The 18,024-nt window shown below is 48.9% G+C and overlaps 1 protein-coding gene and 3 long non-coding RNA genes across 7 annotated transcripts in view; all 4 read right to left on the bottom strand.

Moving 5' to 3' along the window:
• The window catches only part of LOC120994317 (butyrophilin subfamily 1 member A1-like), a 62,024-nt gene extending 44,228 nt beyond the window's left edge, over positions 1 to 17,796 (bottom strand). The window contains exons 1-2 of the mRNA XM_040422784.1: positions 17,764 to 17,796; positions 1,384 to 1,425 (exon numbers count right to left, since the gene is read on the bottom strand). Of these exons, the coding sequence (XP_040278718.1) occupies positions 1,384 to 1,425; positions 17,764 to 17,778 (57 nt within the window). The 5' untranslated portion in view covers positions 17,779 to 17,796. The remainder of the gene's footprint in view (positions 1 to 1,383; positions 1,426 to 17,763) is intronic.
• Positions 8,842 to 11,531, bottom strand: LOC120994319. 3 transcript variants are annotated; one of them, XR_005777389.1, is made up of 3 exons: positions 11,310 to 11,531; positions 10,610 to 11,181; positions 8,842 to 8,874 (listed from the first exon to the last, which is right to left on the bottom strand). It is a non-coding gene; the product is annotated as an uncharacterized LOC120994319 (long non-coding RNA). The 3 variants fall into 3 exon arrangements; XR_005777391.1 differs by having other exon boundaries at positions 10,610 to 11,108; XR_005777390.1 differs by having other exon boundaries at positions 10,610 to 11,193; positions 11,322 to 11,531.
• On the bottom strand, positions 9,331 to 10,071 carry LOC120994320. 2 transcript variants are annotated; one of them, XR_005777393.1, is made up of 3 exons: positions 9,795 to 9,933; positions 9,587 to 9,647; positions 9,331 to 9,440 (listed from the first exon to the last, which is right to left on the bottom strand). It is a non-coding gene; the product is annotated as an uncharacterized LOC120994320 (long non-coding RNA). The 2 variants fall into 2 exon arrangements; XR_005777392.1 differs by lacking the exon at positions 9,795 to 9,933 and adding an exon at positions 10,014 to 10,071 and having other exon boundaries at positions 9,413 to 9,513.
• Positions 11,699 to 13,242, bottom strand: LOC120994318. Its single transcript, XR_005777388.1, has 4 exons — positions 13,081 to 13,242; positions 12,454 to 12,660; positions 12,168 to 12,252; positions 11,699 to 11,820 (listed from the first exon to the last, which is right to left on the bottom strand). It is a non-coding gene; the product is annotated as an uncharacterized LOC120994318 (long non-coding RNA).
• Positions 17,797 to 18,024: the final 228 nt, after the last annotated feature.

Genomic DNA, 18,024 nt, shown 5'->3' with positions numbered 1-18,024 from the left:
GTCATGAGGGGCACTTGTATGTATGTAATCATGGGGGGCACTTGTATGTATGTAATCATGGGGGGCACTTGTATATGTATTCATGGGGGGCACTTGTATGTATGTAATCATGGGGGGCACTTGTATGTATGTAATCATGGGGGGCACTTGTATATATGTAATCATGGGGGGCACTTGTATGTATGGATTCATGGGGGCACTTGTATGTATGTAATCATGGGGGGCACTTGTATATGTATTCATGGGGGGCACTTGTATGTATGTAATCATGGGGGGCACTTGTATGTATGTAATAATGGGGGGCACTTGTATATGTATTCATGGGGGGCACTTGTATGTATAGATTCATGGGGGGCACTTGTATGTATGGATTCATGGGGGGCACTTGTATATGTATTCATGGGGGGCACTTGTATATGTATTCATGGGGGGCACTTGTATGTATGGATTCATGGGGGGCACTTGTATATATGTATTCATGGGGGGCACTTGTATATAAGGATTCATGGGGGGCACTTGTATGTATGGATTTATGGGGGGCACTTGTATGTATGGATTAATGGGGGGCACTTGTATGTATGGATTAATGGGGGGCACTTGTATGTATGTAATCATGGGGGGCACTTGTATATGTATTCATGGGGGGCACTTGTATGTATGTAATCATGGGGGGCACTTGTATGTATGTAATCATGGGGGGCACTTGTATATGTATTCATGGGGGGCACTTGTATGTATGTAATCATGGGGGGCACTTGTATATATGGATTCATGGGGGGCACTTGTATGTATGTAATCATGGGGGGCACTTGTATATGTATTCATGGGGGGCACTTGTATATGTATTCATGGGGGGCACTTGTATGTATAGATTCATGGGGGGCACTTGTATGTATGGATTCATGGGGGGCACTTGTATGTATGGATTCATGGGGGGCACTTGGATATGTATTCATGGGGGGCACTTGTATATGTATTCATGGGGGGCACTTGTATGTATGGATTCATGGGGGGCACTTGTATATATGTATTCATGGGGGGCACTTGTATATAAGGATTCATGGGGGGCACTTGTATGTATGGATTCATGGGGGGCACTTGTATGTATGGATTAATGGGGGGCACTTGTATGTATGGATTAATGGGGGGCACTTGTATGTATGTAATCATGGGGGGCACTTGTATGTATGTAATCATGGGGGGCACTTGTATGTATGTAATCATGGGGGGCACTTGTATGTATGTAATCATGGGGGGCACTTGTATGTATGTAATCATGGGGGGGCACTTGTATGTATGTAATCATGGGGGGCACTTGTATGTATGTAATCATGGGGGGCACTCCGTGTATACTCCTAGAGCCGGGCGTCAGCGGACACTTACCATGGTGCGGGAGCCGGGCGCTGTACGATACCAGATCCGCGTCTAGAAAACAACACAGAGATCAGTCACTGCCTCATACAACGGTACAGGTTAACCCCTTGTGTGCAGCAGCGTTTGCAGCAAATCTTTGTTTTTCATTTCCACATTTCAGACTCCAGACTTCTTCCCATCAATGTGGCCGCACTGGGCTTGTTTCCTGCGGGTGGGATGTGGTTCTCGTTGGTACCAATGTGGGGTATAGATCATGTATCATATGTACTTGTGTTTTTTCTGATTTTAATTTTTTCTTTTTATGGGGGGGGGGGGGGAATGAGAATGTTCTACATCACCTAATGTAAAAGACGGCGTATGATCAGCGCTGTGTTCACTTGTATACTCCGCAGGGCTCCTGTGTACACCTGGTATCTGACCTCTGTGTGGTCAGTGTATACTCTGCAGGGTGATATTACTCCGCAGGGCTCCTGTGTACACCTGGTATCTGACCTCTGTATGGTCAGTGTACACTCTGCAGGGTGATATTACTCTGCAGGGCTCCTGTGTACACCTGGTATCTGACCTCTGTATGGTCAGTGTACACTCTGCAGGGTGATATTACTCCGCAGGGCTCCTGTGTACACCTGGTATCTGACCTCTGTATGGTCAGTGTACACTCTGCAGGGTGATATTACTCCACAGGGCTCCTGTGTACACCTGGTATCTGACCTCTGTATGGTCAGTGTATACTCTGCAGGGTGATATTACTCTGCAGGGCTCCTGTGTACACCTGGTATCTGACCTCTGTATGGTCAGTGTACACTCTGCAGGGTGATATTACTCCACAGGGCTCCTGTGTACACCTGGTATCTGACCTCTGTATGGTCAGTGTACACTCTGCAGGGTGATATTACTCCACAGGGCTCCTGTGTACACCTGGTATCTGACCTCTGTATGGTCAGTGTATACTCTGCAGGGTGATATTACTCTGCAGGGCTCCTGTGTACACCTGGTATCTGACCTCTGTATGGTCAGTGTACACTCTGCAGGGTGATATTACTCCACAGGGCTCCTGTGTACACCTGGTATCTGACCTCTGTATGGTCAGTGTACACTCTGCAGGGTGATATTACTCTGCAGGGCTCCTGTGTACACCTGGTATCTGACCTGTGTATGGTCAGTGTATACTCTGCAGGGTGATATTACTCTGCAGGGCTCCTGTGTACACCTGGTATCTGACCTCTGTATGGTCAGTGTACACTCTGCAGGGTGATATTACTCTGCAGGGCTCCTGTGTACACCTGGTATCTGACCTCTGTATGGTCAGTGTACACTCTGCAGGGTGATATTACTCCGCAGGGCTCCTGTGTACACCTGGTATCTGACCTCTGTATGGTCAGTGTGTACTCTGCAGGGTGATATTACTCCGCAGAGCTCCTGTGTACACCTGGTATCTGACCTCTGTATGGTCAGTGTACACTCTGCAGGGTGATATTACTCCGCAGGGCTCCTGTGTACACCTGGTATCTGACCTCTGTATGGTCAGTGTATACTCTGCAGGGTGATATTACTCCACAGGGCTCCTGTGTACACCTGGTATCTGACCTCTGTATGGTCAGTGTATACTCTGTAGGGTAATATTACTCCGCAGGGCTCCTGTGTACACCTGGTATCTGACCTCTGTATGGTCAGTGTATACTCTGCAGGGTGATATTACTCCGCAGAGCTCCTGTGTACACCTGGTATCTGACCTCTGTATGGTCAGTGTGTACTCTGCAGGGTGATATTACTCCGCAGGGCTCCTGTGTACACCTGGTATCTGACCTCTGTATGGTCAGTGTATACTCTGCAGGGTGATATTACTCCGCAGGGCTCCTGTGTACACCTGGTATCTGACCTCTGTGTGGTCAGTGTATACTCTGCAGGGTGATATTACTCCGCAGGGCTCCTGTGTACACCTGGTATCTGACCTCTGTATGGTCAGTGTACACTCCGCAGGGTGATATTACTCCGCAGGGCTCCTGTGTACACCTGGTATCTGACCTCTGTATGGTCAGTGTATACTCTGCAGGGTGATATTACTCCGCAGGGCTCCTGTGTACACCTGGTATCTGACCTCTGTATGGTCAGTGTATACTTTGTAGGGTAATATTACTCCGCAGGGCTCCTGTGTATACCTGGTATCTGACCTCTGTATGGTCAGTGTATACTCTGCAGGGTGATATTACTCCGCAGAGCTCCTGTGTACACCTGGTATCTGACCTCTGTATGGTCAGTGTGTACTCTGCAGGGTGATATTACTCCGCAGGGCTCCTGTGTATACCTGGTATCTGACCTCTGTATGGTCAGTGTACACTCTGCAGGGTGATATTACTCCGCAGAGCTCCTGTGTACACCTGGTATCTGACCTCTGTATGGTCAGTGTATACTCTGCAGGGTGATATTACTCCGCAGGGCTCCTGTGTACACCTGGTATCTGACCTCTGTGTGGTCAGTGTGTACTCTGCAGGGTGATATTACTCCGCAGGGCTCCTGTGTACACCTGGTATCTGACCTCTGTATGGTCAGTGTATTCTCTGCAGGGTGATATTACTCCGCAGGGCTCCTGTGTACACCTGGTATCGGACCTCTGTGTGGTCAGTGTACACTCTGCAGGGTGATATTACTCCGCAGGGCTCCTGTGTACACCTGGTATCTGACCTCTGTATGGTCAGTGTATACTCTGCAGGGTGATATTACTCCGCAGGGCTCCTGTGTACACCTGGTATCGGACCTCTGTATGGTCAGTGTATACTCTGCAGGGTGATATTACTCCGCAGGGCTCCTGTGTACACCTGGTATCGGACCTCTGTATGGTCAGTGTATACTCTGCAGGGTGATATTACTCCGCAGGGCTCCTGTGTACACCTGGTATCTGACCTCTGTATGGTCAGTGTATACTCTGCAGGGTGATATTACTCCGCAGGGCTCCTGTGTACACCTGGTATCTGACCTCTGTATGGTCAGTGTACACTCTGCAGGGTGATATTACTCCACAGGGCTCCTGTGTACACCTGGTATCTGACCTCTGTATGGTCAGTGTACACTCTGCAGGGTGATATTACTCCACAGGGCTCCTGTGTACACCTGGTATCTGACCTCTGTATGGTCAGTGTATACTCTGCAGGGTGATATTACTCTGCAGGGCTCCTGTGTACACCTGGTATCTGACCTCTGTATGGTCAGTGTACACTCTGCAGGGTGATATTACTCCACAGGGCTCCTGTGTACACCTGGTATCTGACCTCTGTATGGTCAGTGTACACTCTGCAGGGTGATATTACTCTGCAGGGCTCCTGTGTACACCTGGTATCTGACCTGTGTATGGTCAGTGTATACTCTGCAGGGTGATATTACTCTGCAGGGCTCCTGTGTACACCTGGTATCTGACCTCTGTATGGTCAGTGTACACTCTGCAGGGTGATATTACTCTGCAGGGCTCCTGTGTACACCTGGTATCTGACCTCTGTATGGTCAGTGTACACTCTGCAGGGTGATATTACTCCGCAGGGCTCCTGTGTACACCTGGTATCTGACCTCTGTATGGTCAGTGTGTACTCTGCAGGGTGATATTACTCCGCAGAGCTCCTGTGTACACCTGGTATCTGACCTCTGTATGGTCAGTGTACACTCTGCAGGGTGATATTACTCCGCAGGGCTCCTGTGTACACCTGGTATCTGACCTCTGTATGGTCAGTGTATACTCTGCAGGGTGATATTACTCCACAGGGCTCCTGTGTACACCTGGTATCTGACCTCTGTATGGTCAGTGTATACTCTGTAGGGTAATATTACTCCGCAGGGCTCCTGTGTACACCTGGTATCTGACCTCTGTATGGTCAGTGTATACTCTGCAGGGTGATATTACTCCGCAGAGCTCCTGTGTACACCTGGTATCTGACCTCTGTATGGTCAGTGTGTACTCTGCAGGGTGATATTACTCCGCAGGGCTCCTGTGTACACCTGGTATCTGACCTCTGTATGGTCAGTGTATACTCTGCAGGGTGATATTACTCCGCAGGGCTCCTGTGTACACCTGGTATCTGACCTCTGTGTGGTCAGTGTATACTCTGCAGGGTGATATTACTCCGCAGGGCTCCTGTGTACACCTGGTATCTGACCTCTGTATGGTCAGTGTACACTCCGCAGGGTGATATTACTCCGCAGGGCTCCTGTGTACACCTGGTATCTGACCTCTGTATGGTCAGTGTATACTCTGCAGGGTGATATTACTCCGCAGGGCTCCTGTGTACACCTGGTATCTGACCTCTGTATGGTCAGTGTATACTCTGTAGGGTAATATTACTCCGCAGGGCTCCTGTGTATACCTGGTATCTGACCTCTGTATGGTCAGTGTATACTCTGCAGGGTGATATTACTCCGCAGAGCTCCTGTGTACACCTGGTATCTGACCTCTGTATGGTCAGTGTGTACTCTGCAGGGTGATATTACTCCGCAGGGCTCCTGTGTATACCTGGTATCTGACCTCTGTATGGTCAGTGTACACTCTGCAGGGTGATATTACTCCGCAGAGCTCCTGTGTACACCTGGTATCTGACCTCTGTATGGTCAGTGTATACTCTGCAGGGTGATATTACTCCGCAGGGCTCCTGTGTACACCTGGTATCTGACCTCTGTGTGGTCAGTGTGTACTCTGCAGGGTGATATTACTCCGCAGGGCTCCTGTGTACACCTGGTATCTGACCTCTGTATGGTCAGTGTATTCTCTGCAGGGTGATATTACTCCGCAGGGCTCCTGTGTACACCTGGTATCGGACCTCTGTGTGGTCAGTGTACACTCTGCAGGGTGATATTACTCCGCAGGGCTCCTGTGTACACCTGGTATCTGACCTCTGTATGGTCAGTGTATACTCTGCAGGGTGATATTACTCCGCAGGGCTCCTGTGTACACCTGGTATCGGACCTCTGTATGGTCAGTGTATACTCTGCAGGGTGATATTACTCCGCAGGGCTCCTGTGTACACCTGGTATCGGACCTCTGTATGGTCAGTGTATACTCTGCAGGGTGATATTACTCCGCAGGGCTCCTGTGTACACCTGGTATCTGACCTCTGTATGGTCAGTGTATACTCTGCAGGGTGATATTACTCCGCAGGGCTCCTGTGTACACCTGGTATCTGACCTCTGTATGGTCAGTGTACACTCTGCAGGGTGACATTACTCCGCAGGGCTGCTGTGTACACCTGGTATCTGACCTCTGTATGGTCAGTGTATTCTCTGCAGGGTGATATTACTCCGCAGGGCTCCTGTGTACACCTGGTATTTGACCTCTGTATGGTCAGTGTACACTCTGCAGGGTGATATTACTCCGCAGGGCTCCTGTGTACACCTGGTATCGGACCTCTGTATGGTCAGTGTATACTCTGCAGGGTGATATTACTCCGCAGGGCTCCTGTGTACATCTGGTATCTGACCTCTGTATGGTCAGTGTATTCTCTGCAGGGTGATATTACTCCGCAGGGCTCCTGTGTACACCTGGTATCTGACCTCTGTATGGTCAGTGTATACTCTGCAGGGTGATATTACTCTGCAGGGCTCCTGTGTACACCTAGTATCGGACCTCTGTGTGGTCAGTGTACACTCTGCAGGGTGATATTACTCCGCAGGGCTCCTGTGTACACCTGGTATCTGACCTCTGTATGGTCAGTGTACACTCTGCAGGGTGATATTACTCCGCAGGGCTCCTGTGTACACCTAGTATCGGACCTCTGTGTGGTCAGTGTACACTCTGCAGGGTGATATTACTCCGCAGGGCTCCTGTGTACACCTGGTATCTGACCTCTGTATGGTCAGTGTATACTCTGCAGGGTGATATTACTCCGCAGGGCTCCTGTGTACACCTGGTATCTGACCTCTGTATGGTCAGTGTATACTCTGCAGGGTGATATTACTCCGCAGGGCTCCTGTGTACACCTGGTATCTGACCTCTGTATGGTCAGTGTATACTCTGCAGGGTGATATTACTCCGCAGGGCTCCTGTGTACACCTGGTATCGGACCTCTGTATGGTCAGTGTACACTCTGCAGGGTGATATTACTCCGCAGGGCTCCTGTGTACACCTGGTATCTGACCTCTGTATGGTCAGTGTACACTCTGCAGGGTGATATTACTCCGCAGGGCTCCTGTGTACACCTGGTATCTGACCTCTGTATGGTCAGTGTACACTCTGCAGGGTGATATTACTCCGCAGGGCTCCTGTGTACACCTGGTATCTGACCTCTGTATGGTCAGTGTATACTCTGCAGGGTGATATTACTCCGCAGGGCTCCTGTGTACACCTGGTATCTGACCTCTGTATGGTCAGTGTATACTCTGCAGGGTGATATTACTCCGCAGGGCTCCTGTGTACACCTGGTATCTGACCTCTGTATGGTCAGTGTATACTCTGCAGGGTGATATTACTCTGCAGGGCTCCTGTGTACACCTAGTATCTGACCTCTGTATGGTCAGTGTATACTCTGCAGGGTGATATTACTCCGCAGGGCTCCTGTGTACACCTGGTATCTGACCTCTGTATCGTCAGTGTATACTCTGCAGGGTGATATTACTCCGCAGGGCTCCTGTGTACACCTGGTATCTGACCTCTGTATGGTCAGTGTATACTCTGCAGGGTGATAGTACTCTGCAGGGCTCCTGTGTACACCTGGTATCTGACCTCTGTATGGTCAGTGTATACTCTGCAGGGTGATATTACTCCGCAGGGCTCCTGTGTACACCTGGTATCTGACCTCTGTATGGTCAGTGTATACTCTGCAGGGTGATATTACTCCGCAGGGCTCCTGTGTACACCTGGTATCTGACCTCTGTATGGTCAGTGTACACTCTGCAGGGTGATATTACTCCGCAGGGCTCCTGTGTACACCTGGTATCTGACCTCTGTATGGTCAGTGTACACTCTGCAGGGTGATATTACTCCGCAGGGCTCCTGTGTACACCTGGTATCTGACCTCTGTATGGTCAGTGTACACTCTGCAGGGTGATATTACTCCGCAGGGCTCCTGTGTACACCTGGTATCTGACCTCTGTATGGTCAGTGTATACTCTGCAGGGTGATATTACTCCGCAGGGCTCCTGTGTACACCTGGTATCTGACCTCTGTATGGTCAGTGTATACTCTGCAGGGTGATATTACTCCGCAGGGCTCCTGTGTACACCTGGTATCTGACCTCTGTATGGTCAGTGTACACTCTGCAGGGTGATATTACTCCGCAGGGCTCCTGTGTACACCTGGTATCTGACCTCTGTATGGTCAGTGTATACTCTGTAGGGTGACATTACTCCGCAGGGCTCCTGTGTACATCTGGTATCTGACCTCTGTATGGTCAGTGTATACTCTGCAGGGTGATATTACTCCACAGGGCTCCTGTGTACACCTGGTATCTGACCTCTGTATGATCAGTGTGTACTCTGCAGGGTGATATTACTCCGCAGGGCTCCTGTGTACACCTGGTATCTGACCTCTGTATGGTCAGTGTATACTCTGCTGGATGATATTACTCCGCAGGGCTCCTGTGTACACCTGGTATCGGACCTCTGTGTGGTCAGTGTATACTCCGCAGGGCTCCTGTGTACACCTGGTATCTGACCTCTGTATCGTCAGTGTATACTCTGCAGGGTGATATTACTCCGCAGGGCTCCTGTGTACACCTGGTATCTGACCTCTGTATGGTCAGTGTATACTCTGCAGGGTGATATTACTCCGCAGGGCTCCTGTGTACACCTGGTATCTGACCTCTGTATGGTCAGTGTACACTCTGCAGGGTGATATTACTCCGCAGGGCTCCTGTGTACACCTGGTATCTGACCTCTGTATGGTCAGTGTATACTCTGCAGGGTGATATTACTCCGTGGGGCTCCTGTGTACACCTGGTATCTGACCTCTGTATGGTCAGTGTGTACTCTGCAGTGTGATATTACTCCGCAGGGCTCCTGTGTACACCTGGTATCGGACCTCTGTATGGTCAGTGTATACTCTGCAGGGTGATATTACTCCGCAGGGCTCCTGTGTACACCTGGTATCTGACCTCTGTATGGTCAGTGTACACTCTGCAGGGTGATATTACTCAGCAGGGCTCCTGTGTACACCTGGTATCTGACCTCTGTATGGTCAGTGTATACTCTGCAGGGTGATATTACTCCGCAGGAATCCTGTGTACACCTGATATCGGACCTCTGTATGGTCAGTGTATACTCTGCAGGGTGATATTACTCCGCAGGGCTCCTGTGTACACCTGGTATCGGACCTCTGTATGGGTCAGTGTATACTCTGCAGGGTGATATTACTCCGCAGGGCTCCTGTGTACACCTGGTATCTGACCTCTGTATGGTCAGTGTATACTCTGCAGTGTGATATTACTCCGCAGGGCTCCTGTGTACACCTGGTATCTGACCTCTGTATGGTCAGTGTATACTCTGCAGGGTGATATTACTCCGCAGGGCTCCTGTGTACACCTGGTATCTGACCTCTGTATGGTCAGTGTATACTCTGCAGTGTGATATTACTCCGCAGGGCTCCTGTGTACACCTGGTATCTGACCTCTGTATGGTCAGTGTATACTCCGCAGGGTGATATTACTCTGCAGGGCTCCTGTGTACACCTGGTATCTGACCTCTGTATGGTCAGTGTATACTCTGCAGGGTGATATTACTCCGCAGTGCTCCTGTGTACACCTGGTATCTGACCTCTGTATGGTCAGTGTATACTCTGCAGGGTGATATTACTCCGCAGGGCTCCTGTGTACACCTGGTATCGGACCTCTGTATGGTCAGTGTATACTCTGCAGGGTGATATTACTCCGCAGGGCTCCTGTGTACACCTGGTATCTGACCTCTGTGTGGTCAGTGTACACTCTGCAGGGTGATATTACTCCGCAGGGCTCCTGTGTACACCTGGTATCTGACCTCTGTATGGTCAGTGTATACTCTGCAGGGTGATATTACTCCGCAGGGCTCCTGTGTACACCTGGTATCTGACCTCTGTATGGTCAGTGTACACTCTGCAGGGTGATATTACTCCGCAGGGCTCCTGTGTACACCTGGTATCTGACCTCTGTATGGTCAGTGTACACTCTGCAGGGTGATATTACTCCGCAGGGCTCCTGTGTACACCTGGTATCTGACCTCTGTATGGTCAGTGTACACTCTGCAGGGTGATATTACTCTGCAGGGCTCCTGTGTACACCTGGTATCTGACCTCTGTATGGTCAGTGTATACTCTGCAGGGTGATATTACTCCGCAGGGCTCCTGTGTACACCTGGTATCTGACCTCTGTATGGTCAGTGTATACTCTGCAGGGTGATATTACTCTGCAGGGCTCCTGTGTACACCTGGTATCTGACCTCTGTATGGTCAGTGTACACTCTGCAGGGTGATATTACTCCGCAGGGCTCCTGTGTACACCTGGTATCTGACCTCTGTATGGTCAGTGTACACTCTGCAGGGTGATATTACTCCGCAGGGCTCCTGTGTACACCTGGTATCTGACCTCTGTATGGTCAGTGTATACTCTGTAGGGTGACATTACTCCGCAGGGCTCCTGTGTACATCTGGTATCTGACCTCTGTATGGTCAGTGTATACTCTGCAGGGTGATATTACTCTGCAGGGCTCCTGTGTACACCTGGTATCTGACCTCTGTATGGTCAGTGTACACTCTGCAGGGTGATATTACTCCGCAGGGCTCCTGTGTACACCTAGTATCTGACCTCTGTATGGTCAGTGTATACTCTGCAGGGTGATATTACTCTGCAGGGCTCCTGTGTACACCTGGTATCTGACCTCTGTATGGTCAGTGTATACTCTGCTGGATGATATTACTCCGCAGGGCTCCTGTGTACACCTGGTATCGGACCTCTGTGTGGTCAGTGTATACTCCGCAGGGCTCCTGTATACACCTGGTATCTGACCTCTGTATGGTCAGTGTATACTCTGCAGGGTGATATTTCTCCGCAGGGCTCCTGTGTACACCTGGTATCTGACCTCTGTATGGTCAGTGTATACTCTGCAGGGTGATATTACTCCGCAGGGCTCCTGTGTACACCTGGTATCTGACCTCTGTATGGTCAGTGTATACTCTGCAGGGTGATATTACTCCGCAGGGCTCCTGTGTACACCTGGTATCTGACCTCTGTATGGTCAGTGTACACTCTGCAGGGTGATATTACTCCGCAGGGCTCCTGTGTACACCTAGTATCTGACCTCTGTATGGTCAGTGTATACTCTGCAGGGTGATATTACTCTGCAGGGCTCCTGTGTACACCTGGTATCTGACCTCTGTATGATCAGTGTGTACTCTGCAGGGTGATATTACTCCGCAGGGCTCCTGTGTACACCTGGTATCTGACCTCTGTATGGTCAGTGTATACTCTGCAGGGTGATATTACTCCGCAGGGCTCCTGTGTACACCTGGTATCGGACCTCTGTGTGGTCAGTGTATACTCCGCAGGGCTCCTGTGTACACCTGGTATCTGACCTCTGTATGGTCAGTGTATACTCTGCAGGGTGATATTACTCCGCAGGGCTCCTGTGTACACCTGGTATCTGACCTCTGTATGGTCAGTGTATACTCTGCAGGGTGATATTACTCCGCAGGGCTCCTGTGTACACCTGGTATCTGACCTCTGTATGGTCAGTGTATACTCTGCAGGGTGATATTACTCCGCAGGGCTCCTGTGTACACCTGGTATCTGACCTCTGTATGGTCAGTGTATACTCTGCAGGGTGATATTACTCCGCAGGGCTCCTGTGTACACCTGGTATCTGACCTCTGTATGGTCAGTGTATACTCTGCAGGGTGATATTACTCTGCAGGGCTCCTGTGTACACCTGGTATCTGACCTCTGTATGATCAGTGTGTACTCTGCAGGGTGATATTACTCCGCAGGGCTCCTGTGTACACCTGGTATCTGACCTCTGTATGGTCAGTGTATACTCTGCTGGATGATATTACTCCGCAGGGCTCCTGTGTACACCTGGTATCGGACCTCTGTGTGGTCAGTGTATACTCCGCAGGGCTCCTGTGTACACCTGGTATCTGACCTCTGTATGGTCAGTGTATACTCTGCAGGGTGATATTTCTCCGCAGGGCTCCTGTGTACACCTGGTATCTGACCTCTGTATGGTCAGTGTATACTCTGCAGGGTGATATTACTCCGCAGGGCTCCTGTGTACACCTGGTATCTGACCTCTGTATGGTCAGTGTATACTCTGCAGGGTGATATTACTCCGCAGGGCTCCTGTGTACACCTGGTATCTGACCTCTGTATGGTCAGTGTACACTCTGCAGGGTGATATTACTCCGCAGGGCTCCTGTGTACACCTAGTATCTGACCTCTGTATGGTCAGTGTATACTCTGCAGGGTGATATTACTCCGCAGGGCTCCTGTGTACACCTAGTATCTGACCTCTGTATGGTCAGTGTACACTCTGCAGGGTGATATTACTCTGCAGGGCTCCTGTGTACACCTGGTATCTGACCTCTGTATGATCAGTGTGTACTCTGCAGGGTGATATTACTCCGCAGGGCTCCTGTGTACACCTGGTATCTGACCTCTGTATGGTCAGTGTATACTCTGCTGGATGATATTACTCCGCAGGGCTCCTGTGTACACCTGGTATCGGACCTCTGTGTGGTCAGTGTATACTCCGCAGGGCTCCTGTGTACACCTGGTATCTGACCTCTGTATGGTCAGTGTATACTCTGCAGGGTGATATTACTCCGCAGGGCTCCTGTGTACACCTGGTATCTGACCTCTGTGTGGTCAGTGTATACTCTGCAGGGTGATATTACTCCGCAGGGCTCCTGTGTACACCTGGTATCTGACCTCTGTATGGTCAGTGTATACTCTGCAGGGTGATATTACTCCGCAGGGCTCCTGTGTACACCTGGTATCTGACCTCTGTATGGTCAGTGTATACTCTGCAGGGTGATATTACTCCGCAGGGCTCCTGTGTACACCGGGTATCGGACCTCTGTATGGTCAGTGTATGGCGGTATTACTGGTTATAGGGATGCTTGTACAGCTTCCCCTTCCTGTGTTGAGGACGAGTCTCTCATATCTCAGGGGGCGCTGGGGGGATTTCGCCCCCATTTTAATCCTGGTTCTCTTTCTCTTTCTCATCTTCTATTACATTATTTTTATCATTATATTTTCTTCTCAGTTTCAGTACAGAAAACAATGATGATTGTGACCAGGGCCGTCTTTAATATTGATTGGACCCTGGGCAAAAATTTACTTGGGCCCCCTGGATCCCGCCTTCCCACACCCTAGCGTGCAATCACGCCCTCCACCACAACACACACACAAAAGTCCAGTGAATGACTGTAAATACTTCCAGTTCTGAAGACTCCAGCGGCTCAGGATCAGTGCTCAGTGCTCAGGCTGGAGGTGGGCACCGCTCTGCAGGAAGGAGACCGGGGCTCGGCTCACCCTAGTGTTACAGTGCACCCCAGAGTATGCAGTATAGCACCCTATAGTATACAGCACCCCACAGTATGCAGTATAGCACCCTATAGTATACAGCACCCCAGAGTATGCAGTATAGCACCCTATAGTATACAGCACCACACAGTATGCAGTATAGCACCCTATAGTATAAAGCACCCCACAGTATGCAGTATAGCACCCTATAGTATACAGCAACCCACAGTATGCAGTATAGCACCTTATAGTATACAGCACCCCACAGTATGCAGTATAGCACCCTATAGTATACAGCACCCCAGAGTATGCAGTATAGCACCCTATAGTATACAACACCCCACAGTATGCAGTATAGCACCCTATAGTATACAGCAACCCACAGTATGCAGTATAGCACCCTATAGTATACAGCACCCCACAGTATGCAGTATAGCACCTTATAGTATACAGCACCCCACAGTATGCAGTATAGCACCCTATAGTATACAGCACCCCAGAGTATGCAGTATAGCACCCTATAGTATACAGCACCACACAGTATGCAGTATAGCACCCTATAGTATAAAGCACCCCACAGTATGCAGTATAGCACCCTATAGTATACAGCAACCCACAGTATGCAGTATAGCACCTTATAGTGTACAGCATCCCACAGTATGCAGTATAGCACCCTATAGTATACAGCACCCCACAGTATACAGTATAGCACCCCACAGTATACAGTATAGCACCCTATAGTATACAGCACCCCAGAGTATGCAGTATAGCACCCTATAGTATACAGCAACCCACAGTATGCAGTATAGCACCTTATAGTATACAGCACCCCACAGTATGCAGTATAGCACCCTATAGTATACAGCACCCCAGAGTATGCAGTATAGCACCCTATAGTATACAGCACCACACAGTATGCAGTATAGCACCCTATAGTATAAAGCACCCCACAGTATGCAGTATAGCACCCTATAGTATACAGCAACCCACAGTATGCAGTATAGCACCTTATAGTGTACAGCATCCCACAGTATGCAGTATAGCACCCTATAGTATACAGCACCCCACAGTATGCAGTATAGCACCCTATAGTATACAGCACCCCACAGTATACAGTATAGCACCCCACAGTATACAGTATAGCACCCTATAGTATACAGCACCCCAGAGTATGCAGTATAGCACCCTATAGTATACAGCAACCCACAGTATGCAGTATAGCACCTTATAGTGTACAGCATCCCACAGTATGCAGTATAGCACCCTATAGTATACAGCAACCCACAGTATGCAGTATAGCACCCCACACTATACAGTATAGCACCCTATAGTATACAGCACCCCAGAGTATGCAGTATAGCACCCTATAGTATACAGCACCACACAGTATGCAGTATAGCACCCTATAGTATAAAGCACCCCACAGTATGCAGTATAGCACCCTATAGTATACAGCACCCCACAGTATGCAGTATAGCACCCTATAGTATACAGCAACCCACAGTATGCAGTATAGCACCCTATAGTATACAGTACACCACAGTATGCAGTATAGCACCCTATAGTATACAGCAACCCACAGTATGCAGTATAGCACCCTATAGTATAAAGTACCCCAGAGTATGCAGTATAGCACCCTATAGTATACAGCACCCCACAGTATACAGTATAGCACCCCACAGTATGCAGTATAGCACCCTATAGTATACAGCAACCCACAGTATGCAGTATAGCACCCTATAGTATACAGCACCCCACAGTATGCAGTATAGCACCCTATAGTATACAGCAACCCACAGTATGCAGTATAGCACCCTATAGTATACAGCAACCCACAGTATGCAGTATAGCACCCTATAGTATACAGCACCCCACAGTATGCAGTATAGCACCCTATAGTATACAACACCCCACAGTATGCAGTATAGCACCCCACAGTATACAGTATAGCACCCTATAGTGTACAGCACCCCACAGTATACAGTATAGCACCCTATAGTATACAGCAACCCACAGTATGCAGTATAGCACCCTATAGTATACAGCACCCCACAGTATGCAGTATAGCACCCTATAGTATACAACACCCCACAGTATGCAGTATAGCACCCCACAGTATACAGTATAGCACCCTATAGTGTACAGCACCCCACAGTATACAGTATAGCACCCTATAGTATACAGCAACCCACAGTATGCAGTATAGCACCCTATAGTATACAGCAACCCACAGTATGCAGAATAGCACCCTATAATATACAACACCCCACAGTATGCAGTATAGCACCCTATAGTATACAACACCCCACAGTATGCAGTATAGCACCCTATAGTATACAGCAACCCACAGTATGCAGAATAGCACCCTATAATATACAACACCCCACAGTATGCAGTATAGCACCCTATAGTATACAACACCCCACAGTATGCAGTATAGCACCCCACAGTATACAGTATAGCACCCTATAGTGTACAGCACCCCACAGTATACAGTATAGCACCCTATAGTATACAACACCCCACAGTATGCAGTATAGCACCCTATAGTGTACAGCACCCCACAGTATGCAGTATAGCACCCTATAGTATACAACACCCCACAGTATGCAGTATAGCACCCTATAGTATACAGCACCCCACAGTATGCAGTATAGCACCCTATAGTATACAGCACCCCACAGTATAGCACCCTATAGTATACAGCACCCCACAGTATACAGTATAGCACCCTATAGTATACAACACCCCACAGTATGCAGTATAGCACCCCACAGTATACAGTATAGCACCCTATAGTGTACAGCACCCCACAGTATACAGTATAGCACCCTATAGTATACAACACCCCACAGTATGCAGTATAGCACCCTATAGTGTACAGCACCCCACAGTATGCAGTATAGCACCCTATAGTATACAACACCCCACAGTATGCAGTATAGCACCCTATAGTATACAGCACCCCACAGTATGCAGTATAGCACCCTATAGTATACAGCACCCCACAGTATAGCACCCTATAGTATACAGCACCCCACAGTATACAGTATAGCACCCTATAGTATACAACACCCCACAGTATGCAGTATAGCACCCTATAGTATACAGCACCCCACAGTATGCAGAATAGCACCCTATAATATACAACACCCCACAGTATGCAGTATAGCACCCCACAGTATACAGTATAGCACCCTATAGTATACAGCACCCCACAGTATACAGTATAGCACCCTATAGTATACAACACCCCACAGTATGCAGTATAGCACCCTATAGTATACAGCACCCCACAGTATGCAGTATAGCACCCTATAATATACAACACCCCACAGTATGCAGTATAGCACCCTATAGTATACATCACCCCACAGTATACAGTATAGCACCCTATAGTATACAGCACCCCACAGTATACAGTATAGAACCCTATAGTATACAACACCCCACAGTATGCAGTATAGCACCCTATAGTATACAGCACCCCACAGTATGCAGAATAGCACCCTATAATATACAACACCCCACAGTATGCAGTATAGCACCCCACAGTATACAGTATAGCACCCTATAGTATACAGCAACCCACAGTATGCAGTATAGCACCCTATAGTGTACAGCATCCCACAGTATACAGTATAGCACACCACAGTATACAGCACCCCATAGTATACAGTAGAGCAGTATAGCACACCACAGTATACATCACCCCACAGTATACAGCACCCTATATACAGCCCCCCCACAGTATACAGCACCCCATATACAGCCCCCCCACAGTATATAGCACCCCACAGTATACAGCACCACAGGACTCCTATCATCTATGAGACGCAGCATCTTAATAAACTGGGAAAAAGCTATAACCCCCCCCCCCTCCACGTACCCCTCTGTACCCCCGACTTTCCGTACACCCCTGACTCACCAGATCCTCTCTCATTCACAGTCAGAAATTAAAAGAAAGATTGTGACTATCACCTCCTCTTATAAAGCCTGGTGGGTGTAGTAGTTGCACTTTAATCTTTGTTTTTTATCTTCACTTTCACTTTCTATTTCTTGGAAATCATCCATGCGATATAGTAGTGCCGCCATCTCTTCCTGTCACATACAGCTGGAGAAGAAGAAGACGCAGAACATGGTTCAGACAGCAGAGTCTTCCCGTTCTCATGCTGTCTACTGGATATGG

The sequence above is a fragment of the Bufo bufo genome, chromosome 3 (assembly GCF_905171765.1).
Source record: "Bufo bufo chromosome 3, aBufBuf1.1, whole genome shotgun sequence".
NCBI classification, from domain to species: Eukaryota; Metazoa; Chordata; class Amphibia; order Anura; family Bufonidae; genus Bufo; species Bufo bufo.
Note: the sequence above shows the minus strand (reverse complement) of the source record. Positions and strands in the feature narration are given on the sequence as shown.